General features: G+C 39.3%; 1 protein-coding gene across 1 annotated transcript in view; it reads right to left on the reverse strand.

Moving 5' to 3' along the window:
• Window positions 1-15954: 15954 nt before the first annotated feature.
• Window positions 15955-23992, reverse strand: part of TRPM3 (transient receptor potential cation channel subfamily M member 3) — a 249388-nt gene continuing 241350 nt past the window's right edge. The window contains exon 27 of the mRNA XM_042877368.1: window positions 15955-17490. Coding sequence (XP_042733302.1) covers window positions 16041-17490 — 1450 coding nt within the window. The 3' untranslated portion in view covers window positions 15955-16040. The remainder of the gene's footprint in view (window positions 17491-23992) is intronic.

A 23992-nucleotide genomic window follows, 5' to 3' on the forward strand; every position in this document is an offset into this window, starting at 1 on the left:
AAGGATATTGAGTTTGTCAGAGAAGAGCAATGAAGCTGGTGGAGGGACTAGAAAACAAGACTATGAGAATTAGGTAGGTGAAATGGGAGCTGTTTAGTCTGGAGATCTCATTTCTCCCTGAAACTATCTGAAAGGAGGTTACAATGAGTAGGATGTTGGTCTCCTTTCTCAGGTGACAGATGGTAGGCTATGAGGAAACAGTCTTAGGTTACCCTGGCAAAGTTTTAGACTGGTCCTTAGGAAGAATTTCTTCATGAAGAGTGTAGTCAAGCATTGGAATGGGCTGTCTTAGAGAAGGCTCTGAGGAGATCTTGTTGCAGCATTCCAAAGGGACCTGTAGGAAAGACGGGGAGAGACTCTGCCAGGGAGTGTAGTGACAGGACAAAGTATAATGGTGTTAAAACAAAAGAGGGTGTCTTAGTCCAAGATTTTCGTCCACTTTGGCTATTTGGCTTTTGGAGTATGTGAGGCTGTGGATTGATTGGAAGATGTGGAGCTGAACTCTCCTCCCAGTGTCTGTGGCACTTTCTACTGAAGTACATAATTTAGCACAGCAGTAACCTGGAGCTGCATGCAGCCCCCAGTTCTGCTAATGGATAAGATCAGATGCTTTCAATACAGGCTATTATTTTAAATCAGGTTATAAATTAAAGAGGTCACAATCAACTTAAAGTCAGATTTTCCTTCTGACACAGTTTTCCATATTTCTGCAGATAAAAGACAATATTCTTTCGGCTGCGCAAGCAGCTGTGCTGCTTTGTTAACATTTCTGTATTAGGTGTAGCATCTAGATTAACTTCCCTTTGACTTTTTCCTCAGGGTACTCAGTTAGCTTTTATGTGAGTCTTTCTCAGCAGTGCAGGGGTAAGGGGCATTCAGGCGCTACTGAGTCTTCAAAATTAATTTCAATAGTTCAAAAACTAGACATAGAGTTATCAATCTCCTTGTCTTTATTATCACACAAATTAAGGCTGGTTTAATTCTGGTCTCTTTCGATCTGAGAGTAAATCAGGATTAATACCCCTATCCAGCTATCACAAGTCACTCTATTAATTCAAACATTGAGCTGCTGTGTTGCAAACTCCAGCTCTGTTATTGTCCAGGATATCTATCTACGTATGAGGAATATCTGGTGGGGGTGAATGGGTGGGTTGTTTTCTTCTTTGAAAAGAAGGAAAGAAATGGAAACAATATAGCTGTCCAAAAGGTAGTAATACTAATCTTTGGAAAACACACATTCAGAAGTTGAGAAAAGCAGGTGCCCATGCAACCTCAGTTAGACCCCTGGGGTTTGTATGCTCAGTGGTCTGTAATTATATGATCACATACCACCTTATCCACAGGGTTTTGCTCAGCCAGTGCACAGGATGAAATTGCTTTGGGGACAAATAAAAGATGTTCAGCAAAGGAAACTTTGGAATCGGAATTCATTTCTTTCTGAATTCTGAATAAACATGATTATTAGCTAAGGAAAAAATATATTTGAATTTTGGTGTAGTTTTTTTTTTAATTTAAGAAAGTTTTCTTCTCAAATGGAAACATGAGTTATCAGAGTTATCTCTTCATTATTATTATTATTCATAATAATTTTAGTATGATTTCGTTACCAGGAAACAGAAAAGTTATTTTGTCTTCCTTGGTGTTTGAGTGTAATCTTGAAGCTATTTGCAGGCACAAACAGATGATGACAAGGCCATTTCAGCCCTGGCGCCATGAGGCAGGGGACTGTGAAGCCGCCCTCCCTTTCAAAATGGAGTAGGAGATGGAGGGGGGGGGGGGAAGGCAAATAGGGAGGAAAATTGTCTGGTTTCGGATGGGCTCTTGAACAACAACTGTTGACTTCTGTAGATTTTCTACATCCTAAACAATATTTGATTTTTCTTCAAGGACATTTTCTGTCCCTCCCTCTTTATACCACAAAGCTCAGATAGACTTTGGTTAAGTCATTTCCATTAAATTTCAGACTATCACCAAATGTTCCTCATTTTCCAGATACCTGACCTGATGCAATTTTCAGAGGCAATGTATGTTCATAAAAGTATTATCTCAGATGGGTAACATTCACTAAAGAATATTGTAGAAGTTTGGATAACAAAATTTCTGAAGTGAGTATCCACTATTACAAGCCTTTTTGTAAGCTGAAATTATAAACAGTCACATCAAAGTTATTGTAGAATTAAATTAATTCACAAGTACATAAAATACTTGATCATTTTAGCAATGACTAATATAGAAAAGCCTAAAATGAAATTACAAGTTAGTCTTCAAAAGTAGGCTGAGGATGTGCAGATCTTAAGGCATGAATTGATGAGAAAATAATAGTTGCTCATTAATTTAAAACAATCATGGGAGGGAGGCTGGGGGGAAAGAAAGCAGTAGTGTTTGAATAAGTAAATAAACACGTAATTTTGTGCAGACAGGGAATGCATAGACAACCCTTTGAGAAGGATTTAGGGTTTTATGGCTTTAATCACGGTTTTTATTATAAAATCTAAGTATACAAGATTATTATTAGAGTTCCAGAAAGGAAATTTGGTGTTCAGTTTACTGCTTAGAGTTTTAAAAGGCTTCAGAATTGTGTAGGAAAAACTGAACTGCTCATACTGAAACAATTTCACTACAGTGATCCTATAGTGAACTAAGCAGATGGCTGAAGAATGTCAGTAAATTTCTGCTTAGAGATTCAGTAATTTACTGTGGCTGAATCTATGACCCTTTTGGATAACTTAATTATAAAAACATGGGAGAAAAGTTCAATTCCTTAGGTTTTCTGATATCAAACTACCCATAAAGCATGAGGTGCTAAACATTTTAAAATATCTGTTCCTGTGTCACTATCTGATTAAATAGAAGAATTAACTCTGATTGCCTAGATGTGAGTCGGGAGAAGACTGGCCTTTTCTTGCCACCTACATGCCTGTGTGTTTCAAGTGCTCTGAGACGTGAGCTTTCCTTGAAGTCTTAACTGAACCAGCAGTTTAAGTGCTATTTGCAAATACCTTACAAAACATGCTTCAAATTTACTTATGCAAGAAATAATTCCCCCCAAAAGGATTTGGATATACTCCAGTTAATCAGAGAATGTAAAATGCCCTGCCCTCTTATTATCTTGTCAGACAGAATGAACTATTTACAAATAGTCAAAAACTAAGACAGAATTTTCCAGATCCTTGACAGACAGTTCAAGCAAAGAGCGAATCTGAGAAGTCTAATAGTGCTTCATACATTGCTTGCCAACAGAGTGAACTTCATCAGAATCAGCCACTGTATTAATGAAAAATATGCTCTCCCTGACCTTCACTTATTTGCATATTTTCTGATGCTTTTTTGGTGAGTTTCAAATCTGTGTGATGCTTCATCACTATAATCAAGATGCTTGAAGTAGTAGAAGATTGTGTCAGTGCTTTTAGGGAAGAGAGAGAAGGTCTGGGGTGTGGGCACTAAAGAATGTTTTCCTAACGTGAAACCAGGAAGTTGCTGGGAAGAATGGAGAGATCTGAGAACAGCGTGACTCCTTCTGCTGGTGTTCATAATCCACCATCTGCACAGAAAAAGGTACAAAGCTCCAAAAGCTTACATGACCATACACACACCAGATCAGGGTGCAGACGACAACAGTCAGTACACCATTGGTGGCCTATGAAGCACTCAGTATAACTGTGCTCCTTCTGTGCATCAAAATCCAAGAAAATCTATGCCAAGAAAGACTATCAGCAACCTGTCTAATGAGGCCATGTGAAACCACAAGTGGTGGTTTGGATTTGGAAGAAGAGAATGCTTCTCAATCATCAGGATGGGAGCGCAGTATGTGTAAGGGTTGCCTGTGACTCAAAGACGGCTACGGTTTATTAAAGCATCCTCCTCAACCCTTCTGTTACAGATTGACACTTCTGCCTCCTGACCTTTGGTTTGGAAACTTTTCTTTCAGTGTCACTGCTGCAATGAAAGGTAGCTGTTGTTTGGTTTGTGTTATATGAACAAATGGCCTGTGAACTCTGCAGTATCCCACCTGTGGAAGCCCTGCAGCTTGCTTTGTCTCACTTTAGTATATCCTTGTGCCATGCCATGCTCTCTGTATGGCATGCAAGCTATTTTCTTATGGGACAATCTACCCCGCTCTTGCTAGGAGCAGGTGGGATATCACAGCTGGTCCCTAAGCACTGCTATAGTTAGCTGAAAGTACTGCAGTGTGTCAGCTGTACTGCAAAGCCAGTCGCAGGCAGCCTCGCAAACCCCCATTTCTGCATCCACGCAGGCTGCCACAGCTAGCTGGTGGGGCTGTGTCAGTGCCATCCTCTGGGGCATGTCCTGTCTCAAGCATCAGCTATGGGAGCATGGTTGTTCTGGGCAACAGACTGTAACAGGTATATCTTCCTGCTTTTCTCTTTCTGAGATTGGGCTGCGGAAATCACATAGAAATGCTGACTGAAGAGGAGGGTATAAGGGACTCATGCCCTCAACTTCTGCATTGATTATGGCTCTGACTAATCACCTGCTATGAATCACTACCACTTGTACATGCAGGTAGGCTTTAGGAGATTTGAAAGTATGGCTATCAATAATAATGGTGGTAACAGAAACACGCTCCTGCAGTGTGCTTCTGTAAGAGGAACAGAGACAATTATACGTTCTTTAGCACAGTCCAGATTACCAGGACTGCAATGCTGGCAGCTGGGGCAGGGTTTTGCCCTCATGCTATGACAACACACAGAAGTTCCGAGCTGTTGTTGGGCTGCCTTACTAAGAGGAGATAGAACCTTGCATAGAGCTGCTATGTAAATTATGATGAATCACTGCAGCCCACATGGTTTATGAACAACCAGCATAAACCAGAAGTGGGAAGAAATGATTTTTTTTTTTTTTTTTTTCATAGAATGCAATAAGAAAAGTAAGGTTGATGCATCCTATTAATACAAAATTTTAGGCAGCTCTTACTCATCTGGTTTCAGATGCAGCTTTATTTGGAACAGAGACCCGGCATCACCATCACACTGTGCACTGCTGTCTCACTTTCATTTGTCATGCCAAGTTTTGTTCCCAGTTTTTAAGTGCTGAGTCTGGCTAACTTGGTTGCCTCAGTGGAGCAGGCAGGTAGCCAGTTAGTGCTTAACCAAGAGGAGATTCCAGAGGGTCTGCTTCTCCTTAAGTTTGCATGTTTGATACTTTGTTCAGAAAGAGTGAACACTGATGCTCCTTTTGCTACATGAGGATAATTGTTTATGGCAAGTTTATTTATTTATGAAACTTTTGCTTCATTTGAACAGTGAAACAGTGATTCTGATCTCCGTATTCTGTGCCAAGTGTTGGCTTTCAGCAAGGCTTATTTGTTGTCTGAATACCATACCCCTGCTGCCGATTGACTCCTGGCCTGGAGATGCACATCCTGCTCCCATTTCCATTCAGCTGTGGCTCCTCTGCTCACCATGATGGGAACACAAACTGGTTTAGGGTGGTGTAACAAGGGCTGCTTGCTTAATGTTTCCAAGTGTTCATTTAATACTGTTTTTCTAAGATCAAGTGAGTTGGGCTCAGACACAATTGCGGAGGTTCCAGAAAGACAGACCTGGCAGCCAGATATTGCTAAGGTTTATTCACATCTTGGACAGTCTTTTTTTTTTTTTTTTTTTTTTTTTTTTTTTTTTTTTTTCCCCTCTTTTTCTGTATGCTGTAGCTATTGTATTATATGTGGCCCTACGGTGTTCAGAGTCCTGAAAGAAACGAGTTTGGGAATGGTGAGATTGCTCAGCCTCTTGGGTGAAGGCAGCTGTTGGATCAGCTTTTGCACTGCATTAAAGAGAAAGGAGTAGAAAGAAGGTAGCAGAAGGCCCCTCCTAAATTCTAGATTAATAGACTGGCTGAAGGTGTGACATTGCCACAGCAGGGGATTAAAATCTTTAATAACATTTTTCACAATTTCCAGCGCTTTCCCCTGTGCATTGCTTCTGTTGGCAGATACGGAAGTGAAGGGCAGGGAGGTTCAGCAGCAGATTGTCAAAACAGCATAACGTTATGGCCATTTGAAACAAGTTTGCACAAAGGTGAGATTGATACATCTGCTCAGCAGCTGCCTAGTGCAGTAGGTGCTCAAAGTTCACTACGGCTCGTATTTTCCCAAAGATCCCTGGAGGAGAGATAGCCTGTAGTTTCTATGCATGATTCTGGCAAACGGCCAGGGGCTTCGTTTGACTTCCAAAACTGCTTTAGAAATCATTAAACAGGTTGGAACACGGGTGGTGCACGCAGCTCAGAGGCTCCACCTTTTCCTCCGAAGCCCCGGCTCAGCACAGCGCTGGGTCCATCCACCGCAGAGCTCCACCAGTGTATTGCGGAAGGCCGCACTGCGGCTCGCGGCTGCACGGCCACCGCCGGTCCCCGAGGCTCCCGCAACACGGTTGCCAACACGGGCTGCTTCGCAGAGCTGCGCTGTGCTGGGCAGGCCCTACCGCCTCACCTCGAGCCCGAGAAAGGTGCCTGCGCGCTGCCACTCGGAGATGAAACAGCGACATCCAGCGGCCGCAGCGGGGCGAATGGCACCGGAGTGGCGGGGCGGGAGGGGTCGGACATTGCGGGATCCGGGCGGGTTAAACAGGTAGTACGTACTAGAGAGTATTTTGTATTGCAGTGCACAGCTTGCACTGCACGATCACTTAGAAGAGAAATTCCGGAGCTAAGCTTCAGTAGCACATTAACTTCATTTAGTAGTCTTTGTTTCTTGATCAGTGTGTTTTAGATGTGTGATTATGATGTTTGATCTCTTCTAAATTGAAAAAAAAAGAAAAGAAAAATAAAAATGAAGAAAAAGTGCATGGCTGATTTCCTGGTGCACCTGGAACTAAATTCGCAGTAGTGATGGATCTTCAGTGCCTCTCATTGTGCCTTGTTTGGATCCATAAAGTAGGTGCTCTACGCTTGATTTCAATTTAATTCCCTTTTATTTGCTTGTTTGTCCATTTGCTATGGAATTTGTAGGCCTAAAGAGCTCAGGATTTCTGCAGTCTCATCCTTGATGTTCACAGGGGTGCAGGCAGTCAGAGCAATGATTTGCACACAGGATAAAGCAAACTCAGCTTATCTAAGAGTTAGGGCCCCATGCTGGAACTGCTTAAGTGCTCCTGCAAGGTACTGTCCCCTAAACATTACAGTATGGTTTCCTCAATGCTACCGCACTGCTAGAACAGATAGCATAGCAGAAACTAGTTACTCACAAACTAACCTTGTTACTGACCCTACCTGGACTTCTGCCAGACCTTCGACATAGTCTCACAGAGTATCCTTATTTCTAAGCTGGGAAGAGTTGGATTTGAACAGTGGACTATTTGGTGAAAAAGGAATTGACTGGAGGGTCACAGCCAGAGGGCTATGGTCAATGGCTCTATGTCCAGATGGAGGCCGATGATGCCTGGTGACTGGCACTCATCAACATCTTTATTGATGACGTAGGTGATGGGATTGAGTGTGCCCTCAGCAAATTTACAGACAACACCAAGCTGAGTGGTGCAACAACACAAAGAAGGGATGCCAACAGGATGGACCTGAACAAGGTGGAGAAGAGAACTCATGGTAACCTGATGTGAATCAACAGGGCCCAGTGAAGGTGTTGCAGTTAGGCTAGGGCAACCCCAGATATGTGTACAGTTTGGGAGAAGAATTCATTGAGAGCAGTCCTATGGAAGGAGCAGGGTCTTCTGGTGAATTAAAAGCTGGACATGAGCCAGCAGTGTGCGCTTGCAGTCCAGAAGGCCAACTGTATCCTGGACTGCATCAGAAGAGGGATGGCCAGCAGGGAGAGGGAAGTGATTGTCCCCCACTATTCAGCCCTCCTGAAACCCCATCTGGAGTGCTGTGTCCAAGCCTGGGGCCTTTAGTACAAGAAAGAGATGGATCTATTGATGGGATGCTATGAAGATTATCAGAAGATGGAAATGCCTCTTCTGCAGAGAAAAGCTTGAGGGACATGGGTTGCTCAGCCTGGAGAAGAGAAAGGAGACCTCATTGTGGCCTTCGAGTACTTGAGGAGAGCTTATACACAGGAGAGAGGGTGACTTTTTACACGGTCTGGTAGTGACAAGGGGGGAATGTTTTTTAAACTAAAAGAGGGGAGATTTAGGTTAGATACTGGGTGGAAAATTTAACTCAGAGGGTGATGAGGCACTGTCAGAGGTTACACAGCAAAGCTGTGGGTGCCCTATCCCTGGGTGTGTTCAAGGTTGAATGAGGCCCTGGGGAACCTGACCTGGTGAGTGACAGCCCTGCCCATGGCATGGTGATAGAACTGGATGGGATTTAAGGTCCCCTCCAACCTAAACGTTCTATGCTTCTATGATTCTGTCACTTATTTCATAGCTATGGTGGAGTTTCCCAAGCAGCCACTGTGGGAAGAAGCAGAAGTGGGATGGAGCTATGTAAGACTGAGGTGAATTTTTTGAATTATTATTCTTATTTTCCTTTAAACAGACTGTTTTTTTCCATTTGCACATTTTGTTTGCCCTTGAATTGCAACGCAGTTCTGTAGTTCAGCAGCTGTGGGTTAGAATTCAGGATTGTGGATGACTCATATTTTTAAGACTTTCTGAAGAAAGTAGTTTTTCAATCATATTTACTGATTTTTACTTATATTTACAGAATATATCTTTTTTTTTCTTTGTAAAAGAAGTATTTTTAGTTTAAAAATTTTAATTGGCAAATACTGCTTTGCTATTGAATTTTTGCAATCTTTCAAATAAAGAAAAAAAATTGTTAGCATTTTCAGCTAATGTTTCAGAATCTGTTTCTTTTCTTTTTTTTTTTTTGGCAAGATTATAAAAAATTCATCTTTACACACTGTGAACCCGAAACAGTAGAATGTTTTATAAGGATAATTCTATGCTTTCACAGGCTGCTTCAGTGGAGTGCATGTGACATTTGGTATGTATTTAAGTAAGGAAAGGTGTAGCTAAACAATTAAGTTTTGGAAGGTGCTAGAACATATCAGTCTCGTTGGCTGTCTCTGTAGCTGTCAAACTTCTAGTTTTGAAATCCACATTAACAAAGGCTGTTCCTTGCAAAGCTATTCTTAATTCACCCATAGCTTTTTACAGCAGTTGCTTCTGTCCTCTGCAGTGGGATGTCTGTAAGTGCTCATGGGATGCTATTGTTATTTTGCATAAACATACTGCAATAACCTTCTTTCAGATACTGCTCGTCATTTTTCCTTCCTAGAATTTCACAAATATTTATGCTGCAATCAGTTCTTGCAAAATTTCAAGATCATGACTTTTTTGGGATTTTATAATATTTTCATAGTTTTTCCGGAAATACAGTCAGGGTGGAATTCTTGACATGCAAAAACAGTGAAGATGTAGAAGTATTTCTGTACTGTAAGTCCTTGCTGAATTCAGTCATGAGGATAAAGAGTCAGAGGTGATCGAAATGGACAACTTCAAAATAATCAAAATAAGATCTTTGCCACTGCTTGTAATGAGAGTAGCAGAGACCACACCACTGCCCTACAGACTACAAGAGTGCAACTCATAGGCATGAAAGTTAGGACTGGTGACGTTGTTTTCCAGCAGGTATTAATTTGCTGGCTTTGGGTGGTTTGTTCCTGTGAACAATGTCACAGGTATAAATACCAGTACCTGGAAAGAAACCATGAGGCACAGATTTTTTTTTTTTTTTTTAAAGTATGTGCATTAAGGCTTCAAAGCTCCCTTAGTCTGCTGAATGGCAATCCCTGATAATGGATTAGAGAAAATCTGATTACAAAATGTATTATTTCCTTCTGAGAAACCTGAAATAAAGAACACCTCTCCTGAGCAGCGTAGAGTGAGGCAATGACTCCTTTCTTAAGGAAGGTGAAATACCTGTATGGAGGAGGTCACAGCTACAAGTGGTGTACGTGGCAGCCTTTGTTTTCAATGATCAGTCTCCAGCTACAACACCACCCCTCTGGGTATAGTGCCATGCATGAGCATGTGTCTTCAATTCTGTGTGGAAGCTGCTTAGGGCAAATCTGCAATCAGTGTTTATGTCTTTCAACTTGCTGAAGTGGTAATGGTAAATAATAGAAACTATTTGTCTTTCCAACAAATGCATTAAAATGTCTGCATTAAAACTGGGTCTGATATGGACCGGGAGAAGGAATGCCTGAATAACACCCCGTGTCAGGCACAAAAATAATTCAAAATGCCTGTGTTGAAGACAGCTAACCTTATTTTTAAAAAGCTGCAGTTAGAACTTGAGCAGTGAGAGATCTTTGAGAAAAGCAGCTCCCATCATGCCATTATTTTATTGCTGTGAAAGTAAATTACTATGAATAAATGCACCAATAAGTAGAAATGTTTTGAACTACATCCTTTTTTTTTTATTGCAAAACAATCGTTACAGAAATCTCAGAAAGTTCTACTGCAGTAATTGCCAACTTCTGCTTTTTATTACATATCTAAACACAGTCTAAAAGTGCATTGTGAATCCAGTAGACCTTTGGAAAGTACCATTTTCCCTAGTGATATACATTTAGACAAATCATACTTGAAAAGCTTCGTATTAGTAGGAATTTGTTTAAAATGATGTTTTAATCATTTTTCTCCCTTTATAAATGATTGTTATACACTTACAAATGATAACCCAAATAATAAATGATTAAATAGCTATTAGTATAGTATGTTGCAAACACTGTTCCAGACAGCAGTAGCAGCATATAGACTCTCCTCATGTACAACAACTGCAGTGGTGGAAGAATATAACTTTAATACAATTTACTCTTGTGAAGGCATAAAATTGTTTTTCACAGCCAATTCCCACTTCTGTTCCCTCTCCCTCCCTACCAAATACTAAAATAAACAAGAGTTATCACTTCCCTGCAGCAGAAACAGCAGCAATTTCATAATCAAACATTTTTTTTTCCTAATAATTTCTTAGAAATAAGTAGTCTGTAGCTCTGTGACGGATCTGAAAGCATACAGCAAAAATCAAAAGGTCAGAGACTTTCACAACCAGTCTGGCTCAGTCACGAGACTGCCCACTTGATGGTGATTTAGGACAAGCTGTGTCATGACTCAAAGTAATAATGCGATAGAAAAGCAGAATTAATCCATTCTCTGACAAAAGTCAGAGTAATTCCTTTGAAATCGGTGTTTTTATTTTTCTGCAGATTTTCACCATCAGTGATAAGACCATAACAGTTGTCAGTATGCTGTGATTAGTTACACAGCTGCACAACTCTCACCAAGGTGCAGAAAGTTGGTCCCCCCCCAGTCATTCAACACTTGTGCCTTTACACAAAAGCGTGGCAAGGCCAGTGAACAGCATCTAGAGGAACAAAGGGTTTAATTAGATAAGCAGATGCCCCAGTGCTTTACTTTTGCCCAGTTCTGATGATACTGTTGTTTGAAGTAGGCAAGGGAAAAATTATACTGGGAAGCTTTCCTATTTCTTTTGGAGTAAGTGATCTCAACACAGTATCTTTTAAGAGCACTGAAAACGTGGCCTTTTTTTTTCTTTTATTTTTTCTCTCTCTTTTTTTTGTGTCTGTGTGTGTGTGCCTGTTTGTGCAAACACGCAAATATACTATTATTTTAAACAGGGGAGAGACTCACGAATACCTAAGTGTTCCTAGGGAAATCCAGGAACAACAAGCTTGCATCTTCCCTTCTGGTGATCATCAAATCCTCTTAAGTACATAGCCTGAGCAATTTAGCAAGACATTTATGCTTGTTCTTAAGATTTGCATGAGTTAACAGATAATTTTGTTTCACTGGCTCACTCCAAGCTCATACCTTTGACAACTTCTGCTCTCAGGACAGAGATACTCATTTGCTCCGACTGCAGTCATTGGACTAAGGCTGTGTGCTGCTACCAGCACTGTTTTTGAGCAGTTATTTTTTAGTTACATTTTCCACGTGCTGACAGTTTCTAAGAAACAAATCATTTTCTTCTCTTACAAAAAATATACCTAACTAAGATATTTATCCCCTGACAAAAGGTTATCCATTCCACAAAAGTACAAATCTTTTTTTTTTTTTTTTTTAATACCAAAAATCTATACATGGAAAATGAAAAAAAGCAATCTATAGCTGGAACCCAGCGGGCTTTCCTTATGTGCATGAATAGATATTTTGGGTGTCCGTTATATTTTTAAATTATCCCCACACTGCCATTTATTAACTGGCACTTGTGCTAAGAACAATTATGTAGCACCTTATCTCTTCCAAAAAAGAGAGAGCCAAATGTCTGAGGACTGCTGTAGGTTCGCATTTTACATTGAATATTTCAATTTCATAAAATACAATTGTCATTTAAAAATAATAAAAAAATCACTTTCTTTGCTAAAGATCAAACATAATGGAAATAATGTAAACATCCAAAAGCTTGGATTCATTCCTAACTGGATTCATCTTTACAGGCAGGCAATAGCAAAATGCTAAGTTTCATAGCAGTCCAAAGAAACTCATGGAACAATGCATGCATTTTCATCGACACAAAAAAAGACTGTAGGAAGAGAAACTATTCCAGTCATACCACAAAGTTACTGTGAAAGAATAATGTGCTATTATCCAATACCTAGGACAAGTGTATACCCCAACTGTAGAATAGCATCACTTAAACTGGAAACAACAGAACAGATTACTATAGGAAAATATTTATAAAATACTGTACACTGCTTCCTCAGTTGGCCAGCATATGTAAACAAACAGCTAAATTCAGTTGAGTTTCAAAATATTTTAAAGTTCATTTATCTTATACTCTTTTGCATAACATGCCAGTTCATCTTTCACGCTACCACAACTCACCTGTCACAGCCCACAGTGGCTCATTAGAGGTTTATACAGCAGCTCATACAGACACTTACGTGGAGCTATACAGAAAAACGTGTGAAACACACCAAACTTACACACTGTGACCAGAAATGCATATTCCATATGTATGCTAATAATTGGAAAGTGGAACTTAATGCTTGATGCAACATGTGCTAGTTTATTGAATGTTACAGATTTACAAACAAGACCTTATAACGTGATAATAAAATTGTCCTGTAACGTTCACTAATATTATCACATGTCACAACTATACTGGTTTATACATGGGAGATATGTATATATGTGTAGATAAATATTTCGTAAGCGCTAGCCTCTGATACAGAATATGTCATATGGCACATGCTATAGGTACATGGCATAACGGATGATAAGACTTTTACTCTCACTAAATGGTCATAGTAACATTGGAAGTGGGAAATCTGGTCCCACGGCAAGGAATGGGTGTTTGACCACCAAACTGAGAAAGAAGCAGTTTGATGCAATATGTCAAAAGCAGGTGAAGATGAAATAACCTAACATCCATCATATTATAATCTATAGACACCACATCATAGAATAAATGGGAAACATTCAGGAAAAGTAGTCTTCTGACATCTTGCAATCACACTTTTAACATATGAATTTACATTTTATATATAATGGCAAATTTTAAGAGGTAAATAAAGTGTCCTGTTTCCTTTTTACCTGGAATGTGTGCTCCAGATCAATAAAGTGCTGTATCTTAAATATTTATACAGCTTCTGTGTTTGGCAAATTCCTTTACACTGACAACTAAGCAATGAAATCTACCCCAGAGGAGATCCCTATCCTTTGGACTAATTCACTAATTACTATTGACAAATTTCTAAATAATTTGAAGCTCCTCTAGAGTAGGCCAATTGTATGGTAGAGGTGGGAGAGTCCACAAATTGTTTTAGAATATATTTGTAAAAGTAACAAAGAAAACAGAGCGAAAAGATCCCCCTATACTCGTCAAGGACAAATAGATTTGGAGAAGCCTTAGTGAAAGGCTGCTAACAAAAGTTGGCACATTTGAAGCAGATTGTTAAACACAGTTCCTTTGTCTCTGGGCTTTTTGCTATTGTTCAACAATCAGCCTGTCACAAGCATGCTTCATAATGCACAGAAAGGTTTCTGACCTTTCTTGGTGTTGCCATGTGGTCATAATGCTGCACATGGACTGCAAGGCAATTGCATAAACATGGTGTCTTGGTGGAGTCTAGCTCATTGAAAGCTTGGTCAAACAGAATAAATAAAGAAATATATTGGTGCAGGAAGTACGAAACACATTGTGCTTAGCATTTCCATGTTGCATTTCTTTATTTCACAAGCTTTCCAACGTAGTGACTCAGTATGTAAAGATTTTCATCTTCTTTGCCTCTTGTCTTGAGCTGGATGATTAGTTTCATGTCTGGATTTGTTGTTGCCTTTCAGACTTAACTCTCACGTGGTCCTTAGGATCTCCCAGGGTGAGATCCTAGTGAGAAAATGTCAGCCTGCGTTTTCAAAGCTGCCTCAGAGATTTGAAAGATAATTCCCATTTAAATAAATGGGAAACATGTACCCTAATTGCACGTGCTTTGATTTAATAACAAAAAGGACTTGATTCTATACAGGTTTTGGTCACTGTAGAGATATTTTAATGTCATTAGCATTAGCTTCAACTCTTTTCAAACTTACAAGTTGTCCCTTCACAAAGGATGTGAAATTTTGGTCCAGTTGCCATTTATCATTTTCTAGTATTTTTCTACATCCTGTATACCCTTTCGCCTCTGCCCACTCAGATATCTTCCCATAACACTTCTGAAGATAGTTTGTACTGTGGACCTTTGGAAATTAGGTAGGATCAGTGGAGTTTCTATTGCCTTCAAACCAAACACCATAGGTATGCTATGGATCAGGTGTACTTTATTCTACTAAAATGTATTTTCTGTAATATGATGCTGAATGGTAGAAGTACACTTGCATCTGATGGCTTTGCTACTAACAGACAGCTCCACTTTCACTTTGAATTTTTTAACTTACCTTAAAAGCACATATACTTTTCAGTGTTTTCCAGTATTCTGCCAATAAAGGTTTCCTTTAGGCAACTGCAGTCTAAATTTGTTAATCTGGATTAAGACCAGATAGATCTTGTAAATCTTATATAGTTTGGAATGTCCAAATACAAATACATGTCTTCAATAAAAAAAAAAAAAACAAAAAACAAAAAACAAACAAACAAACAAACAAAAAAAGAAAAAAGGCATACTTTCAGGTGAGAGAATGATGTAAAAAATTGGCAGCTCAAATGGAACAGCAAGAAGAGCCTGGTGGCAACCCTGTGGGTAAGCCTCCCCGGCTTGTACAATTAATTAAACAGAGCAGTGACAATATTACTGCTCTTTGCTCTGATCATCCTGCTCTTATTGTTCTATCACATCCTTTGATTTAGTGAGGCAAAATATTGATGGCAAATGTAATAAAAAAATAAATATATACTATTCCGCTTAATTACATTCATCCTGAGCTTGCTCAGCTGTGCTAGGCTTTAGAATGCCCATTTCATCAGGAAATCACCTGATATTTCAATGTGAATTCTTCCTCCGCTGATGATGCAGTACAAAAGGCATTTCTGTTCCCTTTCTGCTTTTGAAAATACATACTGTTTTTTTGTGGCACTAGAATTTGATACAAAAAGAGACAAGCAAATGTTATGGTTGTTATCTTGTTCATCTTTCTTCATTTACACATGTGTAGGGTTGCAAGGTATTTGGGATACTTTAGTTTTGTTTGCCACCAGTTCGCATAGAAATAACAAATGCTTTTCACCAGTCATCACAATGGTGAAACAGATGAAAAAGAAGTTATGATTGAAATTTAGGACATCTAATCTGTACATCTCTTTTTGCAGATTAATTTCTGTGTCCTAAGAGCTTGTGGATAACAGATTTTAGGATGCTTTCTATTAGAAGGCAGATTTCTGAACTCACTTATAACTTCCTAGGGGTCTTTTTTTTCCTATTGTTTACCAAAGTCTGTAAATTTTTCATCCCTCCCTTTTTCCTTAAGTGCAAATATCAACTGGGTCAAGATGCAGTAACTCAGCAGTTGATGCTGAGACTGACAGTGTGCTCCCTTGACCGGTGGCTAATGCCAAACTGGAGTTGACGTGGAATGTTAATATGAAGCATGGTAATTTTGCTAAGGAAAATGGATTGAAGAGCAGATGACCTTTTGACTGCCTGCAAGATTTGTCTAGGCCTAGCTGTGCTTGCTTTCAAAGCTGCGGAATGCTCCTGTTCTTGATAGTCTCCTCATGGACAGGTTGTCCCCTCTGCTCTCTGGCCTTGAGGACTTACTCCTCTGGAAGGGGTTTCGCAAGCTTGTTGCATTTCGCTGTCTGTCAAGTTTATCACTGATTGAGTAGCTCTTCCTTGTGTGCTGTGCATACAGCATGTTGGACTCTTCTGCAGAGTAGCTGTTAGCCCGCTCTATTTTTGGAAGCGGGATGCTGTTGGTCAGAGTTCTTGTGGCACTGCTGTCTTGAGGAGATAGGGGAAGCCCCTTCTTGTCCCTGGCCTCAGTATCCTCATGATCAGAGCTTGGGTGGCTTAATTCTGCTTCTCTCTCTGGGTGGCAGCATCCCAAGTCTTCCACCTTGATGCCGAGACTTCCAGGGAAACTTGCCCTCTCTGCAATGGTCTGAGGAGCACTCACACACCTCGTGTCTATGCAGTCTGTAATACTTGTGTATTCTGCTGTTTTGACTGGTACGCCAAGGCTGCTGAAGTAACTTCGAGATGGAGAGAACATAAAACTGTGAGATTTCACAATTGGTGTTTCCTCCAGAATAAATGGAGTTGTAGCCAGATAACGACTGCTCTTAGATCGCTCTAAAGTGTGGTACAAGGGAGGGTCTGAATCCCAGGGGATTTGGCAGTCTGTGATTTGTGAGTAGTCTGAAGAAAATGCTCTTGTTTCTATACCGGATGTTTCCTCATAATCAAGACTCCTGCCAGAAATTTTTTCACCAGGTGTACTGCTAATATATGCACTGTTGGCTAAAATGGAAGAGGCTATGTGTGCCTGCAGAGCTACATCTCCAGTACCAAGAATATTTATGGAACTATCAAGAGGCTCTGTATCAGAATGCATCTCATCCATTGCAGAAACGTAGATATCTATACAAGATGAAGGCCTTCTGGAGTCTGGGGCAATTGACAAAGCGCTGGTAGGGGCTAAGGGAATCTTTCCTTCTTTTGCTATTGAGTGGGAACTGCTAGCCCGGTGCAGGCTTGGAGATCTTTCCTTGAAAATGCTTTCAAACTTTTCCAACCCACACTTGTCCTTCATATTCGTTGCATAGAAAGAGTGGCTTCGCATGCGAGGTGTAATTGTAGGAGAGGTTGGGGACATGGACTCTTCCCCTGTCGGATCTATGCTCTCTTGCAGCTTGTAAGCATTTCCTTCTTGACTATTGAAGCTACTCTGCCTTACAATATAGGCTGCATCGGTACAGTCAGATGAAGTCCTGGATCGTATCTTGGTTGTCTCTCCTCTCTCTATGCCAGTCAGTTTTTCTAATGCTGTCACCATTCTTCCTATCATATCTTCCAGCTGAGCAAGTCTGATGTCAACGGTCTGCAGAGAGGCCTTCATGCAGTGCTCGCGCTCATTTACTTCTTCCAGTCGCATGGCCATATTCTCCACCCTTAAAAAGGAGAAAAATGAAATAGGTTAATTTCTACAAAGCAGTGATATTCAGCCAATAAGTCTTTGAAATAAGTGAAAATAAACATGAGTTAAAATTCAAAACCCACCTACACCTCCTCATGTGCACCAAACTCTGGTAAAGAGGTTCAGCAAATAAACAGTACTACTTGCTCAGGAAGCTCTTCTATCCCAGCACAGACTGGGGCTATTAGGGAAACGTTACTGTGATTTTCTAATACTGCTTCTGCTTCTAATGAGGCTGTTCCAAGAACTGACAGCAGATGCTACATGATATTACTCTCAGTTTTGCTACAGGCAGAACTATTGTGGCTAACTCCTAGATTAAATTAAGTCATGGAAGATGGACAACACATCACTTTACTTTCCATGTACCCCCAGACTGTATCAGCAACTGCTGTGTGGACCAAAGAGTTTCCTTATTCTTTGATTCGTTTTTAGCTTAGATACATGCAAGAAGTTGATCAGCTACTGTACAGAATGTAAGTAACATGTAGATAGACAAGAATGGAGGTAACATGGAGGAGGTGAGCAACAATTAAAAGAAATACAGATGTACAATTGGATACACACAACAAGATTATTCTATTCCTATGTTTGTACTTCATGTAGTCTGTATTAGTAATTCAGGGATTGAAATGATGGATTATGAAGTTATTTGCTATCTTCCTATCAAAATACATAAATAAAAAGCTAAAGTACTAATACCTAATTGAATGTGTGATCCTAATTTAAACTTCAGTATAACTGTTCTACAATCATTTTGAAATGTTTTAAATTGTGAACTATGCACTAATGCATGCCAGTGGCTTCCAGTCATTTCTGTTTGCTTGTCTCTAAAACTTCTCTGCTGGTTTTTATGAATTTATATGAACTTCTCCTATTTCTAACAAGAAGATTGCCTTTAGCACATATGAAATTTATTCACACAGTAATTTTCTCTGGTAGTAGTTTATGGAGTAGATCAGGGACTTCTTTTATTTGACAAAGAGGTATTAAAAGTGGCATATTAATATAGTTTTCTACTATGTCTATGATGTCTATGTCTATGACATCTACTACGTACATGTCTCACTTTTAGATTTGCACTTTTGTTTTTTCCCTGTTCCTTTAGACTGAAAAATGAACACAGAATTGACAAATGACAGAAACACTGAAGTCTGTCTGCCCTGTGGTGTCGGGGAGTAGCCACCCACCTGCAAAAGAGAGGAATGGAGACTGGAACTGCTCTCTAAGGAAGGCACATATTTGCATGAAATATGGGCTTATTGTGTCGAAAACCATAAATTTTGAAACCAAAAGCATGGCAAATCAAATGTACAGGTTTGAAGCCTTCTGTGAATGAGAAACTGCATTACTGTCATCAGACTTAAATGGATGAATGATCAAGTAAGCTAAGACCTCTGCTAAGAAATAAACATACAGTTTCAAATAATCTCTTTTTACTCAGCTTACTATTATTCAAACTCTTGTTTACCTCTTCTATCAACTTCCTCCAATAAAACATGTTAATGTTATTACAAGCGCAGGATATAATTCTATAGTAAGAGAGCACTTTGTATTAGAAATAGTTGAACTCTCCCTCATGTTATTAGTTATCTAAACTGCTCTTTTATGAAAAATATACTCCCGAAATATTTATCAGCTAATGATTGAGTGCCTGACCACACATTCTGTTTTCATAATAACTTCTTGATGATGATGACAGATATAACTTGACAGTTTTAGGGCTGCCAGACATACTAAACAATCTGAGTAACCTCGTGGACTAAAGAACAGTATTTTTTTGAACACAGGGCAAGGCCAGTAATATTTCTGGACAAGCTAAAGATAGGTTTCTGGGATATGTGGTCTGCTGTTTGCTATGGAACCAATCACAGATTTGATCACGTCAATAGTAGAAGGAAATGTATATAGTAATTTAGTGAGGTAAAGGATACAGAAACAAAGGGTAACGACATATGTTCATTGATAGCTGAGAGATTCCTACACGTATTTATTGGGATGACACCTAGCTGTGCAATTTTTATTCATGAAAAGAAAGCTCAAGTGATGGTAATGTCCCTCAAATCCAAAGCTATTAGCTGACTATAGTCAATTTTTGTTATATGTTTGACATATGTTCACTCCCAGATCTTTCTAACAAATATGCATGCTTTTAATCAAGGATATTTTTGTGTTAATTTAATGCTCAGTTCTGCAGTCATTCAACACATTGAGCAGCAACATGCTCTGGGAATAATCCTACTAGAAATATGGTATAATCACATCATCCAAACACTAAGGGCATAAGAAGATCTGGAGGAGCACAGCCATAATCTGGACCTTAAAATGCTTTAATAAGTGAAATGTTTTATTGTTCTGTATTTGACAGCGAATAGACAGTCAAAGCTAAATTTCCTTCAGGAACAGTTTTGAATTAAAAGACTATTTCAAAATACGAATGTTCAAGTTTTTCTTTAGATTTTTTTTTTTTTTTTTTTCTGTGTGTATTGGAGATACAGAAGCCTTTCAGCAAATCTTGCAATATCCAAGTATGATGCCACTACTGCACCTGTGCTCTTCCTTACAGCAAGATCTATCCAATGAATCAGAGGTTGCCAAGCTATCCTAGCAGATGGGCATGAGAACAAAAAAACAGAAGGCTACATCTAATTGCGTATCCATTGTGTTTTTTTGAAGCTCATAAGTTTCTAATAGAAAACCAAACAAATTAGCTGAACACAATATTCAGTAACTGGGAAAAACACAAACTCACAAAGATGTTACATCTTATGCGACCAACCTTTTAAGCATGATTTGGGAGATGATGGCTGTTGCTGGCATTCACTTTGGTTACATAATTTTTTACCTTTCTTCAACTATTCATTTAGAATTTAATTGAAGCAGTGATTTAGTGGGAGCAAGGTGTTCTTTTCAGAAGTAGACCTTTTAGCTGAAGTAGACCATTAACTGAATGCTAGAATTAGGTTTGCAAGTACCTTTGTAGACCTACGTCCATTTTTCAGGTATCCTTTATGTCTTCAGAATCCTTTTCAACTGCTGTAAAGGGAGCAGACATTGAAAGCCCCTTAAAGTGGGACTTAATAGGTGATTGTAGAATGTTTTTCTCCTTCTGAAAGCAGTTCTCAAGCTTTGAACAGAATAATGACACTTGCCCTGATGCTTTTTTGTCAAGGCATTGCTTGTTTAAGTGGCAAGCCACTTTTCCCTGGCGTGATGGTTTCAGTAGATTAAGGTTATCAAATTGTCTTGGCTGCTTTCCCATCTGGAGCCTAAGATCTCCAAACTGTGACTGCAGAGAGACATAGTGAAATTCACAGATCTTTCCTAGCCCTCCTTTGCATTTATGATCTGATCTAGGTGCAGTATTGATCTTTTTATCAGTTCTGATCTGTTTTTGTGCACTTCAGTTTGCTGTATCTGAAACCAGGGTAACAGCAATGTCTTCATTCATGGATGCCGTTAGTGTAATTGCACTGAGGACTATAAAGTGTTAAGAAGCTATAGTACTGAATACTATACAGTGCCCATGATAACACCATAATGTCTACTTCAACCAGTTTATGTGATGTTTGAATACCCTTAGGATGAGAATTTGCTCCCTTTGGAGTCAGCAAGGGGTCAAGTCTTGGCCATAAGGGAAAAATGCCTACCAAAGTGATTGTTTTTGGGGCTTTATGCCAAATTAAGAAACACAGTGTGGTCTTTTTGATCATATTACATATTATCTTGTCTCTGCGCTGGTCAGAAAGCGGCACTGAAAGCATCACAGTAATTAGTTTTCTATGTGATTCTTTTGTAGCATCAAAGTGAATTAGTCCAACTTTGCTTTTCTCTCTGTTCTCCAAAAGATTCTCTCAGATTTGCCTTTCTGACAAATCAGTTGAAGGCATCACCTTAAAGTTTGCTACTGGTTCTTATATTTCGTCATAATCAATCACTTCCACTGATGTGTCTTGTTAATACAGAGCTACTTCCATGTGTCCATGTAAGGTTGTGGCTACCAAGGAAGGACAAACATCAACAGTGGTTTCATATTTTGATCTTGGAACGTGAAAAAGTCAGGTAAAAGAGGGATTCTGTGTGGTGGCCACAGCTCTGAATACTTCTGTGGTGTCTTTGCAGTAAGAATGGCAAGGCACTTGCTGAATGCACACAGATCCCACAGGATTTCATGGTGGACTGTTGCATGTTTTAGGTGGCAAGGTTCTGTGATCCTGACTCACCACAACCACAGAGATTGCAGCTGAAATTGCTTATTTATATCCAGTCCACTACAGCAAGAAAAAACGTATCTTTCATTTTCATTGTTCTTTCATTTTCCTGAGCTCCTCCTTGTCTCTGAACCTATCTAGGCTGATCTTCAAGGCAAGACTATTCCTGTCTCCTTTTTCCCTTCCAGTACAAGCTCCCTAATCCTTCTTCCAGGCTTACTGGCTTTGCACCCATGGCGTGAAGCTGCCCTCCTTCAGGTAGCCTGCAGGGTATGCTGGTAGATCCAGCTGCAGGTAGAAGCTGCTCAAGGAAATGTTGAAAACATTCCTGGGAGCTAAGTGGATCACAGATGCCTGGAAGAGGAGGAAGGCTGTGAGCAGTCTGGGTACAGATATGTAACTCAGGCCTTGTCCCAGTTCCTATTTCACCTCCAGCCTAACAGCGCCCTCAGCTTCCTAAAAAAGGAAGTGCAGAAAAATACACACAACTTCTCAGGGTACTCTGGTTCAATTTTGCACTGTGTAAAATTGAGTTAATTGGCTAGCTAACCAAGCTGATGATCTCATGACTATAATGTAGGTACTGTGTTTGGTCTAATAATACAGGCTGAAGACAGGATGTTGAAACAGAAACCGCAGACTGCACATTCTCTTTTTTTTTTTTTCTTCTTCTTCACATCATGTTAATTGTACAAATACATATCTATGCAGAAACTATGAGGCTGTATTTTAAATATTTGAATGTTCAGTAAGTTGGAAAAAGTAAGTTTCTTTTTTCAGATTCAAAACACTTTAAGGGATACAAGCCCAACCATAAATTGCAGGCCAAATGCATGTTATTTAGGACACTTTTTAATGAATTATTTCTCTTTGAGTCTTACATGCTTGTTTTCATTTAGGACTCATAATCATGAATTCTCCTCTGAAATGAGGTACTTTAAGTCATTCCATTTAAAGTAAAGGGAAGTGCTCCTGTACTGTAATAAAATAGGGCCAAAACAAAGTGCAAGGACAGACTATTATACGTTTGTTTTTCAGTACTAAGAGCACTTGCCTAATATTGAGAAGGTCCCAGGTTACTACTTATTTACAGAGGCTTCAAACATACCTCGTATTTCCTTGGTCACCAAAAGTAAAGTTATGACTGAGCAGAGATCTGAATATGCATTTACCATGTTCAGGTAAGTTCTCATTTCTATCAGAACACAAGGACCTCAAACCACAGATAAATGTAGCTCACTGTCTTTCTCTGAAGCATATGTAATTTTTCTCCTTTACATTCTTCAGTCTCCAGCCATTTTCAGCTTAGATCTCTGTAGTCCTTACATAATTTCTCTTACAGAAGTTTGTCTAGTCTATGTTTTAATCAGTGAAGACTTTTAACTGACATAATCATCTTCTTTTAGATCCCATCATTTTCACTCTGTTCTATCATTTACTTCATAAAATAATCACCTGTTCTCATTTATTTTGAACTGTGTCCTGCTAGATTAATCTCTTGCTCTCCTGTTTCTTGTTCTTGTACAGAAATCAGTTGATTTCTGCTCACCCTCTCCTTGCACTCAGAGCTGCATAGACCTCTATCAATTCATTTCTGATTTGTGTCTTCCAGACAGAATACTGTTGGATTACTTAGACATTCCTTTTAAGAAAGCTATTCCATGCTTTACCACACTTCCTCTCTAATACCTTTCCCTAAAATCTGAGTCTTGAGAGTGCTATTTTCAGGAATGCAGATGATTATATTCTGATTCCAGCAGAATTCATTCTTCTTCAACCTGGGTGATTATGTTTGCTATTATACAAATATTTATATAAAAATATATTTCATATTAAACATATATTAAACATATTTCAGGCAAAGCTGCATGCTAGAAGATTACAGGTAAGCAGAAGAGTGTTACACCTATGTATTCAATTACAAAGACTACTTTCCTGATCACATTTAGATGCATTCAGGATGAAGCAGAGTATTCAGAGTACAGAGTATTCAGTTGTTCTCAAGTTTTATGAATATCTGACAGAGTATTACCCTAGAATATTTATTGGCAGCAATGCCATGCATCAAACAACAAAATCTGTCTTCAAAATTTAGCTCTGTTGCTTAGCTGCTATATGACAAAAGGATGTAAACACCATAGGAGATTAACAGATTCCTGCATTTTAGGACGGTTGAAGACTGGCAGCTTTCACTAAACTCATGTTTTTATTAGTCATCTCCGTGTTTTACTCGTGTAGGTAAAACGTCTAGTTCCTTTGGAATTA

This window comes from Lagopus leucura, unplaced genomic scaffold, assembly GCF_019238085.1.
Source record: "Lagopus leucura isolate 7727_CA_CO unplaced genomic scaffold, USGS_WTPT01 Super-Scaffold_100018, whole genome shotgun sequence".
Lineage (NCBI taxonomy): Eukaryota > Metazoa > Chordata > Aves > Galliformes > Phasianidae > Lagopus > Lagopus leucura.